The sequence below is a fragment of the Castor canadensis genome, chromosome 2, assembly GCF_047511655.1.
Source record: "Castor canadensis chromosome 2, mCasCan1.hap1v2, whole genome shotgun sequence".
Taxonomy (NCBI): domain Eukaryota; kingdom Metazoa; phylum Chordata; class Mammalia; order Rodentia; family Castoridae; genus Castor; species Castor canadensis.
In genome coordinates, this window is record NC_133387.1 from 179,325,758 (window position 1) to 179,344,638 (window position 18,881).

Sequence of the window (18,881 nt, forward strand, 5' to 3'; positions counted from 1 at the left end):
CCAAGTAACAAGTGGACAAGTTGTGACCCTAGTCTTGAAATCCTCTACCTGTTAAGATAGGGAGTGGGAGTGGGAGTAGGACAGGGGTGGTTGAAGGAGGAGTCTAGCTGTCATTTTATGACTTGCATTTTGATCTGGGTTCTTTTGGTCTTCTGAAAACAAAGAGACCAACTCTATTGGCTTTTTCACAGCATGGTCAAATAATTAAGGACATACCTTTAGTTTCATTATCATTTCTTCACCCCTTCCCACATGCGACACCATACTGTAGTTTGTCAGTGTCCCTCAAAAAACACTACTCTATGTCTGGAAGGAGCCCAGGTGTCATGTGATCTGGCCAGTGCACAGCAGGACATTCACTGCCACACCATGGATGCCACACACAGCCTTTTATTCTAAGCTCAGTGTTTCACACTTGACTTGTACTACCTCACTAGGTTCATATGGAGTTGGTGGCCACCAAAAACACTCAGAGCTTCTCAGAGAACCTGTGGTTGAAGCACATTTCCCTGTGTTGGTGCATTTCACTTTGAAACCAAAGTTGGGTTTCACGGTGTCCCTACATCAGTCTTATTTGGTCACTTTGGACTGAGGGTTCCAGCTTTCTGAGAACATTTTAGCTCTTGATTCTCTTGCCTGTCATTAGTCTCCTAAACTTGGTTCCACCTGAAGTTACTGCAAAGCAGCTATATTATATTCACACCTCTGACCTTACCATGACATGTGCAGTGGTGAAAGCACACATACTGCAGCCAAATTGCCTGGTTTGAAATCCTGGCTCCACCAAACTCACACCATGAACTTGGGTAAGTTGTGTCTCAGGTTTGTTTCATTTTGAGCATAAAGGCAGGAAAAAATAGCATTCAACTCATAGAGTTGTTGAGATGATTAAATAACATGTAAAAAACCTAGAGTAGTACTTAGTGCAAGCACTCAACTACTTGAGCCATACCCCAGCCCTCATTTTTATAACTATATCTTATATTTCTCTAAAATCACATTATTATAGAAACTCTTACAGTATTGAGGCAGGAGGATAGGGAAGGATAGGGTGGCTAAGAAGGGGTAAATGGATGCTAATCCAAGCTTTGCCTTAGGACACCTCTGCCCCCATCAGGAAGCATCTAGATGGAAATTCCTTGGAATCCCCTTTTTGTGGTCAGCTCAGTAGCCACTGCATCATGATAAGGCAGGATATTTGCACAGGTGGAAAAGTTCCAGAACTAACACATGTGCTGAGGACTGGGGAACCCCTCCTCAAATGACCTTTTGAGACAACCCCCCCTTAAAGTTTCATACATATGAACCACATCTCATGCCTGTAATTATAACATGATGCATTATGGGTAGGGACATGCACATCCTCCTGTCAATCAAAACTGTCAGTCCCAGGAGGAATGTCCCTCCCAACCCCCTTTCAGCCCCTGCTTCACCTCAAATTACAACACAGACAGGAGAGTCAGGGCTCCAGACTCTTCACTCAGGCCCACTCCTGCCTTGAGGGAGTGCATTCTACTTTAAATAAATCCACACTTTACTACTTCTGTGTGTTTTTGTCCCATTCTTTGTTCAATTTGCCAAGAATCTGAATCAATCGCAGACTCTCCCGGACGGTAACAGTGAGTTTGGAAAGTAATGGTTTAATGCCAGCTCTTATGATGGTATATGATACAGGCAATGGGCAGATATCTCTGCCCTTTTGTTAATAAGAATACTGCAAAACAGGAGGGAAGTTACTGGAAGAAAGTTGCACATGGAATCAATACTAGAATGAAGACTAGTGTTAAGAAATAAGACCTCATTTTATCCTTGGTGCTAGAAGTTGGCTTAGAACATTTACTAATATTCTTTCCTTTGATAAAATGATTGTGTATGCAGAAAGGGTGCATTTGATAAGATGGGGTGGTGAGATTTATCTACAGCTTGCTTATGAATAAATGTCTCCCATCTTAAAGATGTATAAATCATTTATCTTTCTCTTGGGATTCATGCCTATGAATTAAATAGGGTCATTTGACTGTTAGAACATCTTAAAGAGTGTAGTGAAATGTTGTATGGCTTTTTTAAAGCTGAAGTATGGTATATCCTAAGATTAGGACTTGCTCTTGCTGTTGAGAATTAAACTGACCTTGTCACTACTTGCCAGAGTTGGACGTGGAAGTGACTGCCTTCACAGCACAGAACATTAGTTATTTCCTCTACCCTTTGTTGCAAGATTTGCTTTGGCCTATTTATCTTGCAGTCTTACCATGTAGACCCTGTGTTTGATTTAGCAACAGGAAACTGAAGAAAGGAAGAATAGCCCCAGTAAGAAGCCACAGGCCCACTCAGCTTTGCTTCGACTGTAGTGTTTATAAATATTGTTCATTGTGCCTAGGTCTTATTAAAGCTGGAAGAGGAGATGCTATGCCCGAATCTCAATGGCACATCTTCTGAGGAAAAGTCTCCCATGATCTTTGCAGTGCTATTGACTAAATTCAAAGTTGCCTTTTCAGTTTTCTTTCACTTAAGTTTGGAGTTAAACTTTCACCTTTGATGTCAGGGGGATAAGGTGTGAGGTATTTTTTTGCTCACCATTTCCTCCCCTGTAAATGCTAAAGCCATATATGCAGTACCCTCATTCACCCTTGGGTTTTCTCATGTAGACCCTGAGTGTCGTGTGCATATTTTCTAGTTCTGCCTATCTGGACTTCAGAGTCCTTATCTGAAAACCAGCCCTATGTGGCTCCACACAGAGCTTGACAATGAATGGCTGTGGTGTCTCTCCTATGAGGTTACCACTTCCTGTTGGTAGGTCATGGTGACTCAGATTGCTTCTGGGCTTGGTTGTTATCCCTATGACTGGAAGCAACCAACCATGCATGGCCATGTAGTATGAGACTTCTATTTGAGCCTGAGGTTATAGATTGTGACTGGTTTATACAGTTGTGCATTGCTTAACAATGGGACCCATTGTGAGAAATGTATCCTTAGGAAATTTCATCATCCTGTAAGCATCATAGAGTGTACTTACACAAACCTAGATGGTCTAGCTTACTACACACCTAGGCTGTGTGATTCTCTTATGGGACCACCATAGCATACATGGTCTGATGTAGATCATAACAGTGTTAGCTATGCATGACTACACATGGAAGTGAAGCCTGTGATCATTACCAACATTGTTACCCTCGGGTCTGTAAACTAATTGTCCTGTCAGTGGATGCCATCACACCAAAGCAAATGTGACCAACTCTCAAGCAAAGGGCAAACAGCTATCACAGTCACCTACCAAAACCTGTACAGGTAAAGGCAGTGCATTCCTGAGAGTCCTTGGTCTTTCCCAAGATTTGTGGAGTTGCTGAGTGTGATCTTTACTTCTGTGTTGGTCATGACAATAGACTTACATAGACCTTATTTTTTATTGCTTTAATATCCAATTATTGCATGTAGCAAATTCAAAACCAAAGAAGAGCAAGTCTGTGCTGCAGGGACCCCAAACTCGACATGTCCAACTGGAATTCATATCTTTTCCATCCCAATGACCCCCTCTCCCTCACACCTAATACAGATATTCTGCTGACTCCAGTGTTCCTTATAATCATTAGTGGTATCACCAGCCCCTGCACACCAGACCTCTGGCAGGCACCATGGCCTCTTAAAATCTCCCAAGCACCTCTTTAACCAATTTATTGTTCACCTTTCTCACTACTCTTGCTGACTTAGTCGAGGTCTCCACTGTTTCTTTCTTGGACCATTGCAATAATTTTTTTCTAATCTTCATTCACTCAAATGCATTCACCATCCTCATGTGCTTCTTGAATTACATTTTAAGAACTTTTTCTTGTGATATTAGTGTTTGAATTCAGGACCTTGCTTGCTAGGCAGGCACTCTACCACATGAGCCATGCCCCCAGTTCTTTTTGCTTTTGTTACTTTTCACATAGGTCTTATGTTTTTGCCTGGGTCGACCTGGACCACAATCCTATTTATACCTCATGCATAGAGGAGCCATTGTGCTCAGTCTAAGAACATAAATTTGATTACATCATTGAAATATTTGCTATGGCTCCTGTTGTCTGTAGGAATTGGGTCAAAATTTCTGACAATCTTTCCCCTGTGTTCTCTTCTGGTATCTCCTGCTAATTCGCCCTTCTAGATCGTACGTGCAAATTTGCCCTTCTAGATCGTCCATACAAAGGGTTATGTGAAAGTTCCCTGCCCCAAAGATATTTTGCTTTTGTCCAAGCTGTTCTGGTGGCTTAGGATACCTTTCTTATCTCCTTTGAGAATCAGCATGAAGGAAGACTCAGCTCACATTGTACCACTTCTGTAAAAACTCCCAAACATGCCTTAGCCTCCCCGCTCCATACCATGGCTTTCGCCCCTAGATGCCCAAAAACTTGGAATAAACTTCTGTCACAGAACCTGGCATATTGCTTTACACTTATTTGGTTATAGGTGCATTTCTCTGGTTAGATTACCAACTCCTTAGGGAAAAGTTTCCTGTCATTCATTCACTTTATATTCCCAGGGACTAGCACAAAATAAGATTTTAGACATTGGTTGAATTTATGGGCAACAATGAATAAATGTGTATCTTCAGAGATAAATATTCATAGGATGCCAATTTTTCTCTGTAATTGTTACATCAAATAGTAGAGCCTTGAGCTAAATTAAAACCAGAAACACACAATGAGTTAATTCTCAATCAGAACCCTGTTTACATGACTATTACGAAGAATTAAGCAAAAATGTGCTTCAATTCAGATCATTATAAAGAGATTTTTATTATTTTTAGATAGAATCAACAGAGGAAACTACAGATGTGAAAATAAATCAGACTGGTCAAAATCAAATTATTTCCAGTATAGCTATTAGAAACACCTGATTCAACAACAAAAGAACAAAAGAACTTTCAATTTGCAATTTTCCTTTATGTTTCTTACACCCAACCTTCCAAATAAGTAACTAGAGAAGAAGGTTGAAAATTTGGTGCATTTGACCTTCTCATTGCCCACAAGGTAAGTAAATGGAATGAATTTTGAAGATTCTTTATTTATTTTAGAGATTATTTATTCCAGGAGCAGGCAGGCGACAAGACTGTGGGATTCTTTTGTTTTCAAATGCTAGGCAGCCATGGAAGCAGTCATAGGGAACTCACTATCATCTAATTTGCTAAAATAGGCCAGCAATTTACAGCTCTGTCAAAATTGATGGTTTGCTGCCTATTTTTTGCTGACAAGAAAGCAACATGGTCAGCTCCTTTTCTCTTTGGGACTCTGAGGGATCTGAGCAAGTTTAGGGCAGGGTGAGCGATTGCTGTTCAAACATCATTGAACTTAAACCCTAGTACCCACCCCCAGGAGGTCCTTTGGATGAGTTTTCAAATTGGGATTTTTCTTTTTTTTTTTAGTTACATTCCATAAGTTTTTTTTTGGGTTTTTTTTTTTATTGTTTTATTATTCATATGTGCATACAAGGCTTGGGTCATTTCTCCCCCTGCCCCCACCCACTCCCTCTCCCCCCTACCCTCTCAATACCCAGCAGAAACTATTTTGCCCTTATCTTTAATTTTGTTGAAGAGAGAGCATAAGCAATAATAGGAAGGAACAAGGGTTTTTGCTGGTTGAAATAAGTATAGCTATACAGGGAGTTGACTCACATTAATTTCCTGGGCATGTGTGTTACCTTCTAGGTTAATTCTTTTTGATCTCACCTTTTCTCTAGTTCCTGGTCCCCTTTTCCTATTGGCCTCAGTTGCTTTTAAGGTATCTGCTTTAGTTTCTCTGCGTTAAGGGCAACAAATGCTAGCTAATTTTTTAGGTGTCTTACCTATCCTCACCTTCCTTGTGTGCTCTCGCTTTTATCTTGTGATCAAAGTCCATTCTCCTTGTTGTGTTTGCCCTTGATCTAATGTCCACATGTGAGGGAGAACATACGATTTTGGGATTTTTCAATATTGAATCTTCCAAATTGTGTAAGTCAGTAACTTTCAAATTTTCCATCCACACTAAGAACATAATTTCTATTATAACTTAATACACACACATGAGCACGCACACACACACATGATAATTAGAAGTTTCATGAAATACTACATTTATTGTGTGCCTCATAGGTTGATATTTACTTTCTATATACTGGTTGTGAAAGCTTGGGCAGGTCACTTAACTTCTTTTAAGCTCGATTTTCTTATGTACAACTTAGGGGATATCAATTCCTACTTCACTATTTCTGATTAAAGGCATTGAATCTGGGGACCCACCAGTACGCATGACACAATGAACACTTTTCTTCCCCATGTAAATAGCATTTGAATAACTTATTTTCTAGCAGACTCATCTTCGTTTATCTTAAGACATGACTTTTTGCTATTTATTTAAAAGCTTATTTTTTTAATGTGGAAATAACTCAAAGTCTGAAAAAGTTAAGGTCAGTTGAAGGATTTTAACTTCTAATCAAAATCATTCTAATTTGGGCTGCCTAAAGGTACTCTATCTGAATGCATTAGCTCTTCTTTAAGCCACTTTCTGAAGAAACCAACATTACTCATTGCCAGAATTGAACCTTTTAAGTGCCTCAGGGCATAGCGACCAAAAGTGAGGCACTAACTGAAGTGCATAAAACAGAAGATTGAAAGACTATGTAAAAGAGGAAATCTAGCTTTTAAAAATAGTGTCCTTTAGATGACATTCTATAATAAATGCAAATTTAGAAGGCTAGGTGTTTCATGAAGCAGAGCTGCAGAGGCACTCTTTGGAAACAAACAGGCAAAAATTAAGCATTGGGTTTGTAAGTGGTTTCCTTCGTATGCATCTGATACAAGGGCAATCAGAGCCACCAGGAGTCACTTCCTTACACCCATGTCCCCACTTTTGGGTAGGAATAATTTGAACTAAAAAGGTAGCTGTATTTTTCCTTAATTTTCATAATGATACATTTAAAACCTAATTCCAAGAATTAGGCTTTAAAGACCAAATTACAGCAACATATAAAATATAATTGAATTTTATAAATAAACACAATTTTCTTTGGACTCATTATTATCTCTGAACTAAACAAGAGTTACATAGAGCTTTATTTTCAGAGCACTTCCACATTTGTAATTTGATCCTTATAACAAGTTGGATGTTTAATAGGTCAAACATTTGTTGTCTTCATTTCAAGATACAGAAACTGAGTTTCAGAAAAATTAAATAATTTAGCTAATACACACAGAACAAGGAAGTTTTAAAATCCATAATTGATACTTTTCCAATGGTAAAGCCTTAAAAGACCTCCTAGACAGTTTGTCACATTTTGCCATTACTGGTCCCACCGTATCACACACTAGACTCTTCTTTTCTATATATAATATTTTGTTATATTTATTTAACAAAAGATTAAATAAATGTAGCAACTTCCTGTGGATGGGGGATTTGGGCACGACTTGAAAAGTTTTAGTAAAGTTACCTGAATTGTCTGCCATAGTAGGTCTTCTGTAGGATATAGACTGACTGATAGGTAGATTTGACAAAACATTAAATCAACTGAGCAATAAAAACATTTAAGTCCTTACCTTGTAAGGGGAACCAAGACAGCAGACTGAGAACTCCCCACCACATACTGTGTTGTGCTGAGGGGACACTGTCGACTTCCTGTAGATTCTGAAATCAATACAGGAGAGTAGTTCCTTTTGAAGGGAGACGCAGTAGCTCTGTGACATCATGTGTGTCAACTCTTCCACCTGCTCTGGGAGCCCCCTCTTCCTTAGCTGCCCCCAAAACACCTCCTGGTGGAACATTTTGGGGACCACAAGTGTCATTTTGATTGTGGAGAGGTGTGAATGATGTGTTCATGATAGGAATTGTTCTACCACAAGTGGGCAGTACTGGTAAGGCAACGGGGGAGAGAAAGGGTGGGAAAGATGAAAATGACCCTGTGTTGTGAATGTCATCTTATTTTTATTTTTCTAGTTTATTAGATAATTATAGTTAATTTTTGTCCAACCTTCATGAATATTTTAAATCTTTAACTCTGGCAACAATTTCTAATGGTTATCATGGGACAAATTCATTTATTCCCACATATATTCATTTTTGAATCTCCCTATTCACCCATCCATCACTCATTCATCCATCCATCACTCATTCATCCATCCATCCATCCACTCATCCATCTGTCCATTTCTCTATCCACTCACCCACTCATCCCTCTATCCACTCATCCATCCACTCATCCATCCATCCAACCACCCACCTTTCCTTCCATCTCTCCATCACTCAGCTATCTAGTATACAACTCCCTAAGACACAATCAGATATAAAACATAAATTATTGGTTTTTAGAAGAATATGAACAGGTGAGGGAGACTGTGCAAATAAACAATTTTGTCTTATTTAATTCTAATTAACTGTGAAAATTGAGACAGACTTTACTCCATTTTTTTCATTTGAAAAGTGTTGCCAATCAGTGAGTGAAGGAAAGAATGAATGAACTCTCCGTTTGCTATGCAGACACTTCAGTTTTTGTTTTGAAGTCTAAAAGAATGTTTGACTTAAAGTTTTCCAGAACATTAAAGATCTTAGTTTAAATTTTACTTTGGGGAATGGTATGTGTATCTTATTCACCAAAGGTTATGATATTCAACTGGTTGAAAACCTTGGCCAATGTCCGCTGGACTCAGAGATTAAGAACAGTCCCCAGGGGAAATGGGGAGGGCAGCTGGTGTATGACATGCCTTTGTGGTTTACACAATCCTTCCTACTCTTTCACTGAACTCTACTTCAGCCTGCAGCCCACAGAGGTCTGCTCAGTAGGGGTCCAGGCAGCAGACTGGGGCTGCTTAGTAGGGTGTACAGGAAAGGTAAGTTTGAGCTGTTGCGGTCAGGAAGTGACTTCCTGCCTATTTTCTCCAGTGACCACCTTGTTGGTGGGAGGCCTCACAAGTGTGTAGGGGAAGAAAAATAATTTTCCCTCTACCCTTCTGAGTTCTTAGCAGGGACCCCAATTTAAAAAAGACATTAATAAGAGAAAAACAAATAATCTGATAATTAGCATGCATATTTTACATGTGCATGGAGATACCCTGTTAATAATTCTCAACAGGTGGTTTAGAAGGCTGGCCTCAATAGTATTTTCAACAAAGAACAATGGTGTTTTGAAGGAGTGGCAACACAGCAAAAAGACCTGTCACTAGGGGCAGCAAAAGGAGGGAGACAATGGATGGACTGGGAAGTAAAGCTTGCTATGCAGTCTTCTCTGGCACCCTCTCCAGGCTGACAAGGGCCTAAAAATACCTCCAGTAGTCAACCTTGGTCCCTGGGAGATAGGTAATGAAAGACACCTTACTACATGTATGTCTTGCTTATTTGGCAAATAGCAGGGGAGCAGAGAGGCTTTTTTGGGTTTTTTTTTTTTTTGCATCTGCTTCTTCTCAGTTGTCTTTGGTTCAAAATAATCCTTATGCCAAAGTGGCATTGAGGGTGGCATACTTTGCTACCCTTCAACTTACTGCCAGTGTGCCATTTTTGATGCCCATTTTATGACATTCTTATGTCTCATTACTAACAAGGAATAACATTTTATGGGAGATGGAAGGACAGATTTTAGAGAAACAAACAAACATCCTGTTTCCCATCATTACCTTGGTCTATGTGGGCTATGTGTGTGTCTGTGTGTGTGTGGGTGATTGAAAAGTGAGGCATTTATTAAAAAGGCTAAAGACGGACTACCTTAAGGGTCATAACAAAGAGGGAATTTCCCATGTGTTGAAGCCACTGGGGGTTTTTGTTGCAAGCAGGCCTTCTTGACCTTTCATGGCTCTTGTGGAGAATGGTGGCTTTTCCTAAGGCCAGGGAAAGAGGTGGACTCACCCAATTTCTCAGCAGAAGTCACTGTTAATTCACACCTGGGGTGGGATTCTTTGAGCACTGTTGTAAAACTTGCTGAGGAGTTTCTAAGTGAGAACAGCAGCCTTTGAAATTAGTTATTGATCCATAACAAAGTTGCCTAGGAGCAAGTGGGGTGAGTGTGGGCATGGGAGACAGATGGCACTCTCATTTGTCAAAAGCTGCAGTGTAGCTGTATATAGCCCATTACTGGTGTCTTGTAATCAATTTCCTCATCTGTAAAATGGGGAGATAATTACAGCTAAGGTGACTGGGGGTTTGAATTTAACACAGTACTTAAGAGTGCCCCACAGAAAAGAGTGTGGTACATAAAAGAGCCTGTGTAGAGCTGCAGACTAGGCGGCCCGGGCTGCATCCTACTCCACAGGAACCATGTTAGGTCCACCGTAGCATGTCAGGTTTGCCTGGGAAAGGAAAAGGGCAATGTAGTTTTTGCTCTTAAGGCTTTTACCTACAAATGTACCACTGTGAGCTCTGGCTTGCATGGAGGTAGAAACTTAGTGGGTCATTCTGAAAACAACCCGAGGAAGACTCGATTTCAGGAGGAATTGTCTTGCCTAGCATGCACAAGATCCTAAATTTGAGCCCCAGTAACACAAACTAAAAAATAAATTAAAAAAAAAAAAAGGAAACTGTGGTTTAAGTGAATGTACCACAGAACAACAAAGGCTACCTCATGCCCACCCCCACCCCATCCAAGGTGCTTGCAGACCTCTGCTTGGATAGGTGATCACCCTTTGTGTCTTATCTGTAAATAAAGATTGGAGCAAAGTCGTGGTTTCCCAAGTGTTCCGAGGAACCCAAGTATCCCCAGGTGACTCAGTCTTCTTCAATATTTTCATGAAAATGTCTTTAAAAAATATTTTGGTCTGGTGTGGTGTAATCCCAGCAATTGGGAGTCTGAGGCAGGAGAACTGTGAGTTTGAAGCCAACCTGGACTACATGAGGTGTTCCAGGTCAGTCAGAGCCACATAGGAAGATTCTGTCTCAACACACAGAAAGAAAGATAAAGAAAGAAAGGAAAGAAGGAAGAAGAAAGGAAGGGAGAAAGGAAGGAAGGGAAAAGAGAAAGAAAAGAAAAGAAAAAAAGGAAAAAAACCTACTAGTCCAGGCTTTGGAACCAGACTGACATGGTTGAAATTTCAGCTCCACACTTAGTCATGTGACTGTGGGCAAGTTTAGTGAGTCTTTCTAAGACTCAACTTCCTCTCTTATAATTTAGGAATAATAGCATCTACCGAATAGGGTTGTCATGAAGATTAGAATTTGCATGTGTAAATTATTTAAAAGCCTGATAAGTACAAATAGTCAATAAATGCTGGCTTCACTTTGCCAGTCCCCCTGACAACCCCAAACCCATGAATTTGTTATGCCAGGTAAGCTAGTTTTTGTGCCAGCTTGTGGTCTTCAAACAAAATCCAAATGCTTCACCATGGTCTACATCAGAGTTGGCAAACTCTTTCTATGAAGGGTTCAGTAGTAAATAATAAAAATATTTCTACTACTTAACTCTGCTTTTACGCCCTGGAAGCAGCTACATGCAATGTATCAACGAATGAGAGACTGTATTCCAATAGAACCTCCTAGATACTGGAACTCAAACTTCATATAATTATGTGTCATGAAATAATATTCTTTTTCTTCCAATTGTTTCAAAATATAAATATCATTCTTAGCTTGTGGGCTGCAGAAAGACAGGTGAAGGCCAGCTTCTGCTCAAGGGTGAGATTCTGCTCAAGGGCAATAACTTACTGAAGTCTGGGATTACACAAGTGTGCCATCATGTCCAGCCATTTATGTATTAATTGTCTGTCTCTCTATTCCATGACAGCAATCATCTTACTTTCTTCTTTGCCATTGTAGTTCTAGACTGCCATCTTGCTAGGAACAAACCATTTAATATAGAGATGATTGAGTAGAATGATGAATGATTCCACAACCTCAATGTGTAAATTTCTTACATGCCATGTGCTAATGGTTCCCTTATCTTGTAACATTGTTTTGAGGATCAAGTGAAAAATACATTAAAAAATAATTTTAAAGAGGTATACAAAAGGAAGGCAGTGAAACATTAAGGTAGCCTCCTGAACAAACCACAGAGTTCAGCTGGGCATGCTATACATGCCTGTAATCATAGCACTTGGGTAGCTGAGATAGGAGGATCTTGAGTTCCAGGTCAGCCTGGGCTATATAGTGAGACCCTGTCTTAAAAACCAATCATCCAACCAACCAACCAAACAAACAAACAAAAGAAACCCCACAGAGTTCAACCAAAGGACCTACTTCTGCTAGTCTCCTCTTACTACAGAAGCTCACTTATGGGAAGAGGAGCAGAGCCATCAATACCTATGTGAAACAGGCCACTTTCATTCCTCATCCCTGATATTCCTCATAGACAAGTGGATTGGCTCATGTGAGATTTTATCTTAGCCTTAGCCAGGCATATAGTATTTCATTATTATTAGCCTTTGGTATTAGATATTTTATATTCATAATCTGATTTGAGTCTCACAATCAGACTGGCAAAAAAGTCATAATTGTACCCATTCTACAGGTAAAGTGAGTTGAAGGCATCTCGTAAACAGCTGAGCCAGGATTATAACCCAACTTTGACTCTAGAAGTATTATTTTTAGAGTAGCATGATGTTCTTCTCCAGTGATGTACAGACCATCTGGATTGCCCTAAAAACACAATGACAGCCAGCAAGTTGAATAAACCATGACATCTATTTTATGGCCAGAAGCAAGCCATCTGGGTTTAACATGTGTATTTTTGGTGAAGTATTATTTCTTCAGGAGGAAGATTGATTTTTTTTTTGGCTCTTTGGTTTTACAAAAACCAAAACCAAACCAAACCAAACAAACAATCAAACCCCCAAACTCAATACAAATACCGCCCCCCCGCACCCCCCCACCACAAACACACAAACAAATAAAAAAGCACTGAATTTTGCTGATTTAAGTTTAAGCAAATCCAAAGTACACTGATTGATTTTCTCTGGGTGTGCAGGCAGCCTTTGCATACATCACAAAAGGGCAAAAAAAAAAAAAAAAAAAAGGGAAACTATCAAGCAGAGAAGAGCTGAGAACCAGCCAGAAGGCTAAACATAGCCTGGTCTTTTGTCAGCTACCAGCATTAGCTGCTATGTTTCCACAGGAAGCCGACTCTGCTAGGGTAGTAGATGCTGGTATCAATGAAAATCTGTATTTATGTCCTGGGCACAAATTTGCACTCAAGGCTTATTTTAAAATTGTATTAGTTTAACATGTAATTGCTTAAAAAATGGGGTCTATGGATTGTAGTAATGTAGAATGTAATTTAGTCTGGGTTTGCTCCCTCTTACCCAGATTCCTATGCTATCGATCAGACCTGGTGCACCTTCTTGTGGTAGGTATTGGTGAAGCATTAAGACCCGGATGGGATTCAGGACATTCTATCGCAAACATAGTGCTTTGAAATAGTAAAAATCTTAAGATGAAGGAGGTAGAGAAAATGACAGAAGCAACAAGATAACTCGGACACCACCTTCTTCCCCTAAAGCAGGTCATAAAACCTAGGAAGATTTCTCTGACCTCCCCGAACAATAAGTGCCCTTCCTGTACCTGGATAAAAGGAGCACCTTATCTCTGAAGACAGAGGGACACTGAAAGTGTCCCCGCAGTTTGTTACCATTAGATCATACTTTAGTCACTCGATCATATTTCTCTATAGCTATTCACTCTTCATCAAACTTAGCATAAAAATATCCAGGCTTAATCATTTCTATAGATCTTCTTTTCCTTATAAAGTTTCCCATGTCAAGCAAAACTTAAATTTAAAACTTAAATTTGTCTGTTTTTCTCTTGCTAATTTATAGCTGCCTAGGATTGGTGGAAGGAAATCTATTTTGTGTTCGCTATAGACTGCACATGGGGCAGTGGAAACATTTTGGAGCTTGTCTTTCTTTAACCCATGGCTGAGTTTTTACCTCCCCAGTCTGGATGACTCAGAAGCTGGATACCTGACCAAGAGGAAAGGAGACCCATGGAGATGCTGGAGCATCCTCCTCCAGCCGTCAGTTAGCAGCCAGCATGTCTCTGGTCCTCTGAGGGAAGAGCCACTCTTAATGGACACTTACAAAATCATAATGACCACAGTAGCATCTCAAAACACGATAGGAACAGACACCACTCAGAATTTAATATGCCATTGCTCCGCATTGACTGAAGACACAGTTTCTGTTTATTGAGTCATCTATGAACCATTTCAACAGAGATGCTCCTGGAATGGAGAAAACTAATCACAACGGTGCCATAGCTGTATCAGGAAGGGACAGCTCTCAGCCAGAAATGCACAAGTGCCATGGGTAGTGTACAAGGAATTTGGCAATACAGTTAGGTGTGGCTTTCTTTTTTATAATTACAAACTTGTTTTTCAAATAAATACATGTGAATTACATAGAAAAAAAAAAAGACACAATAGTCTCATAAGTGAAAAAGGAACCAATACACCTCCCCCAAATAGCAGGTTTAGAATGTGTTCTACTTAACCAAAGGCTTTGGGATGATGTTCCCATCTTAGTGGCAACCAAAGAAAGAACCAATAGACATTTTTCATTATACATATGTATCCTGCAAGATTTTGATTTTTGTGTGAGTAATGGCAGGTAAGTGACACCAGGTAAACTATTTGTGAGAATTGATTGTATGCTAAGTCTGACTACTCACCACTATAAGCCTACATATATTCAACCTAATATTTTATATATATATATATATATATATATATATATACTTAAAAATCAAGTTACTTGCTTTGCATTTAGAGGCAATCTTTTTTCCTCCTTCCCTTGAATTTTCATTTATTTATAGGTAGTCACTTTCCTAGGAAAATTCAATATGCTGAAGTATTAAAGAGAAGCAAATCCAATTTTAATACCATGTTTAAAAATGAAAGTGTCTGCCATCCCCTGACCAAACACTTCCCATCAGCTTTGTTAAGTGAACATTAACCTAAACAGAAGTTCAGTCACTTTTTTCCCTGTCCTCCTCCACCAATTTCATCCCTCCGGCAAGGCAGCTCTGACAGACCTGCAATGCTTCTTTCGTTCTTTCTCACACGTGTGCTGGATGACAATTTAAATGCAAATCACCCCAAGCCTCATTATCTAACCTCGTGCAGATTCCGTACAGTTGATTGTGTGGATGTCTGTGAAAATTAAACAGAGGCTCATCTGTCCTCTACCACATGCATTACTTAGAGTAAATTCAAAAGAGCAATTCATCACTGCTTTTAAATTAAACACTGGCGTCGCCCAGTGCCTAGGTTCCAGAGGAATGTCTTCCTTTTACCACACAGGGAAGCCTTTCTACAAGGGCAAGGAGATAGGAACTTCTGTAGCTGTTCAGTTAGTTCCCAATGGCACTAGGTAATTGAAAAAAGAGACTTCATTTTAATACGAATACAGCTAGCTGAGTGGAAAAGCTACATCTATGGTAATGTTGCATACAACAGGAAGACAATCTATGTGCGTCCTGAACACCATGGACAAGAAAACGGTCAACGGTGGTTTACCAAACTGATACCACTCCAGACGGTGTATTTTTTATTTTTATTTTTTTTTGCAAAATCATCTTTCAAATATAAGTTTACTTTAAAATAAGTCTTTGGTTAAAGTGTAATTAAAATAAAAAGTAGAAAGTCCTCCAAGCCTTTCACTACAGGGTGAAAAATACCCCTGCTTTCAGCCATCAGATGGTCATTTAATCAGCCATTCAGATTTGATGAGTCCAAATGAAATGGGAAATGCTGTCGTTTGAACTCCATCCATACTGGGGTGAAGCAGTGGGGGTGATGAGAGCCTGGGAAAATGAAGCCCCCAGCTTATGCATTAAAATGTGCCAATTATTCTAGTCCACGGAGGAATAGATGTGGCATTTTGAAAGCACAGCAAACAAAGTCCGACCTATGAATAATACTGGAGCATTAGCGGATTGGTGTGGATGCTTGTAGAAGCAGGAAACTGTTTTTGGCTTGTAATCCCAGATTAAATCTTTTAGCTAATTTCATTTCCCCTGATTCATTTCACATAGCTATCTATATTAAAAAAATTTCCACTGCATAAGAAAGTATTTGATTCTTCTTTTCTGGCATTTCCTTCCTTCCTTCCTTCCTTCCTTCCTTCCTTCCTTCCTTCCTTCCTTCTTTCTCTAGCCCTCTCCCACATATAATTTGTTCTAGTAAGCATTAACCTCAGTTCAAAAAGAACAAGCTTCAACTTCAGGTTATAATGTCAACCTAGAATTTTTGTATGAATAGGAAATTTGGTAAAACATCTGTCTTTTTAAAAATTATTACACATAGATTCAACATGATTTCCAAAGAATTTCTCAGCTGGAGTCCACATTTAATTTTTTTAAGTACATTAAGTGTGCAATGAGATTTTAATGTCAATTCAGATTATTCAGCCATTTTGATAAGCAACTTGGATAATTAAAGCAGAGGAATAACTTTTTCTTGTACTCATGGTTTTCCATCTAAATTATTCAGAAAATAATTTTGGCTCTGCTCTGTCCATAGTGGATTAAGAACAATGGAATATAGCCAACTCAAACGGGTTTATTTATCAGATCATCATGGAACTAAGACAGTCAAGAAAGGTGGAGAGAATAACCTATTCTGAACTCAATTTTATACAAGTGGAGGATTGTCAAGAACACTCTTCTACAGTTTAAGGAAACCTGATGTGAAGTGTGCACGCACTAGTCCAAACATTCAAAGCCCTTGAAAATTTGTGGTGAATTTAATAAACATTGCAGATCTAATTAAACAGTGGATTCACTTCATTACAAATACCAGGAGAATGAGTGACAGGGACATTCCATTTGTTGTAATGTGGCTTTTCTTTTGAGACCCAGACATTTTAATGTTAAAATATATTAACGTGTCAGCATGGGGTTATTTCTATGCTTAGAAGCTGAATTGGTGTTTGTGTAATGCTAGAAGAAATAACAATTTGTTCTTAAAATATAAAATTCATGACATATTTCTCTAAATGTCTTTTAAAAACACAAGCATAATCCTTCTGCTAATTAACAGACATTATCAGTAAGCACTGACTTCCTCTTCTTTCCAGAGGTCATCAAATTACAATTTCAAAGACAAGTATAGATGCATTTCATATACCATATGTTTTCCAAGTCTGGGTTTTAAAACTTAATGTTGCTACAACATACATAGATTTGTTTTACACTAATGTTCCCTTGAAGTGACTAGAATTTCATTCTGCACATAAGTCCTACACAGTGAACTATACCAGACCAGACCATGGTCTGTGGCCCTAAAAATGAGCTACTCACACAATTAAAAAGACATTGATAACTGATGTTTTGGTTTGATTGTCATTTATTTTTTCTTTTAAATAATCTCCCTTGGGGGAGAAATGACCCAAACATTGTATGCACATATGAATAAAAGAAATTAAAAAAAATAATCTCCCTCTAAATATGAGAAGTAGGTGTAATGAGAAACCAGGGGATGTGGTTCTCCACTTTTCCTCAAGTAGCTCTACCTCTTAACTATTTTAAATTATCATAGAAAAAACAAAAAGAGGACACCATAAGTAGCAGTGCTGTTGTGACTGTCATCATTTAAATTAGTTCCCTGACTTCATTGTACATCCCTGGTACAACTGATGCACTTGTGGATGCTCTGTCATGGTTGACATATACTGTATGTGTACAAGCTGACCCTTGGTATGGTTTCTAAAAATGTCCATATTGCACAGAATGAGCCTCTTGCTGATTCAAACAATGCATTGAACATACATCCTTTCAGAATGTCAACATTTTAACTAGTTAACACAGTCTAGAGTCTAGGGGCAAAGACAAGCAAATCTTGGCAATTTGGAAGTGCTGTGGCTTATTGGGCTATACCACAGGTAGGTCCAAATTGCTTTAGAGTTTGTAAGTTCTCTGCACCTTCCATTGACTATGTCACACATTTATCTTCCCTTCCTCCTGAGTATCTAAAAGTGCTTGATCTCTCCATTTCACAGATAGAAGCAAGAAGGGCCACCTGCTCTGGAGAAAATGTGGTGGTACCAGAGTAAATGTTAGAATCTTTAGCAGATGTCTTGGGCCAACTGCTGGCTCTCAAACACACTGGAGTATGGAACCTACTGCAGGTAGAATTTGGTGTGTAACCTAAGGACAACACTCTATAGGGTGTGTTTTCTACTAACCTTAAAATTATTCCTCAGCTTGGCTTTGCCTAATTTGAAAGTGAAGTTCGAAAGAAAATCCCATCCCCAGACTGGTTCTGCAACAGTCCTTCCTTTAGCATCCCTGCTGAAAGTGGGGGCAGCTCCCTTGGGGAGGAGTGAGGCTCTTTAGCCATGCATAGCTGGAAGGAGGACAACAGCCTGTGCAGTAGGAGGTGCCTGGATTCTCCTAAGCCTTGTTAGCTAGGCAAGAGTCCAGAGAGAAAGCATTCTTTCCCCTGAATCATGTCTTTCTCTCATTTACACAGTTCATCATAAGAACCTTAAGCATGAAAGGAAATATGCTAAATTATTTGCAGCTATCCACTTAGAATGTGGTACAGAGTTTTCCACTGCTACTGAACACTTCAGACTCTTCTCCCAAAGACCTTTTCTTCTCATCCCCTTGGGTGGCTTATTCTTGCAGCAAGGTCTCTCTCCAGTTGAAGCCTCCGGTTGGTCCATGGGTAAGGGGAAGAATGGGTGGATCTGTCAGCTGCCATATTCCGGTTTCTCCTAATTCTTCACAGGAACAAAAGCCTAGATATGGAATCTGAAGGCAGAGTGGTAAGGAAAGGGAAAGTAGAAAACAGGAGATTAGGCCTCAAGCTTCACCTGACACAGAGATACTCAGGTGGCTCCCCAGCTTAATAGGAGAGGGCTTTGTAGAAATATAGCTCTTTCAAAAGTCAATAGACAACATGAAATGAGTAGAACTGATAAATTAGAGGCAAGAAGGATCTATTCAATGGGGAGTTCCCCTACATTA

General features: G+C 39.4%; 2 protein-coding genes across 4 annotated transcripts in view; both read right to left on the bottom strand.

The window, feature by feature from the left end:
• Crtam (cytotoxic and regulatory T cell molecule) overlaps positions 1–8,187 on the bottom strand; it is a 28,534-nt gene extending 20,347 nt beyond the window's left edge. The window contains exon 1 of the mRNA XM_020182391.2: positions 7,541–8,187. Within this exon, the coding sequence (XP_020037980.1) occupies positions 7,541–7,586 (46 nt within the window). The 5' untranslated portion in view covers positions 7,587–8,187. The remainder of the gene's footprint in view (positions 1–7,540) is intronic.
• Positions 8,188–14,521: 6,334 nt separating this feature from the next.
• Ubash3b (ubiquitin associated and SH3 domain containing B) overlaps positions 14,522–18,881 on the bottom strand; it is a 142,209-nt gene continuing 137,849 nt past the window's right edge. For all 3 annotated transcript variants that reach the window (XM_020182389.2, XM_074066517.1, XM_074066518.1), the window contains exon 14: positions 14,522–18,665. In XM_020182389.2, coding sequence (XP_020037978.1) covers positions 18,528–18,665 — 138 coding nt within the window. In that variant the 3' untranslated portion in view covers positions 14,522–18,527. The remainder of the gene's footprint in view (positions 18,666–18,881) is intronic.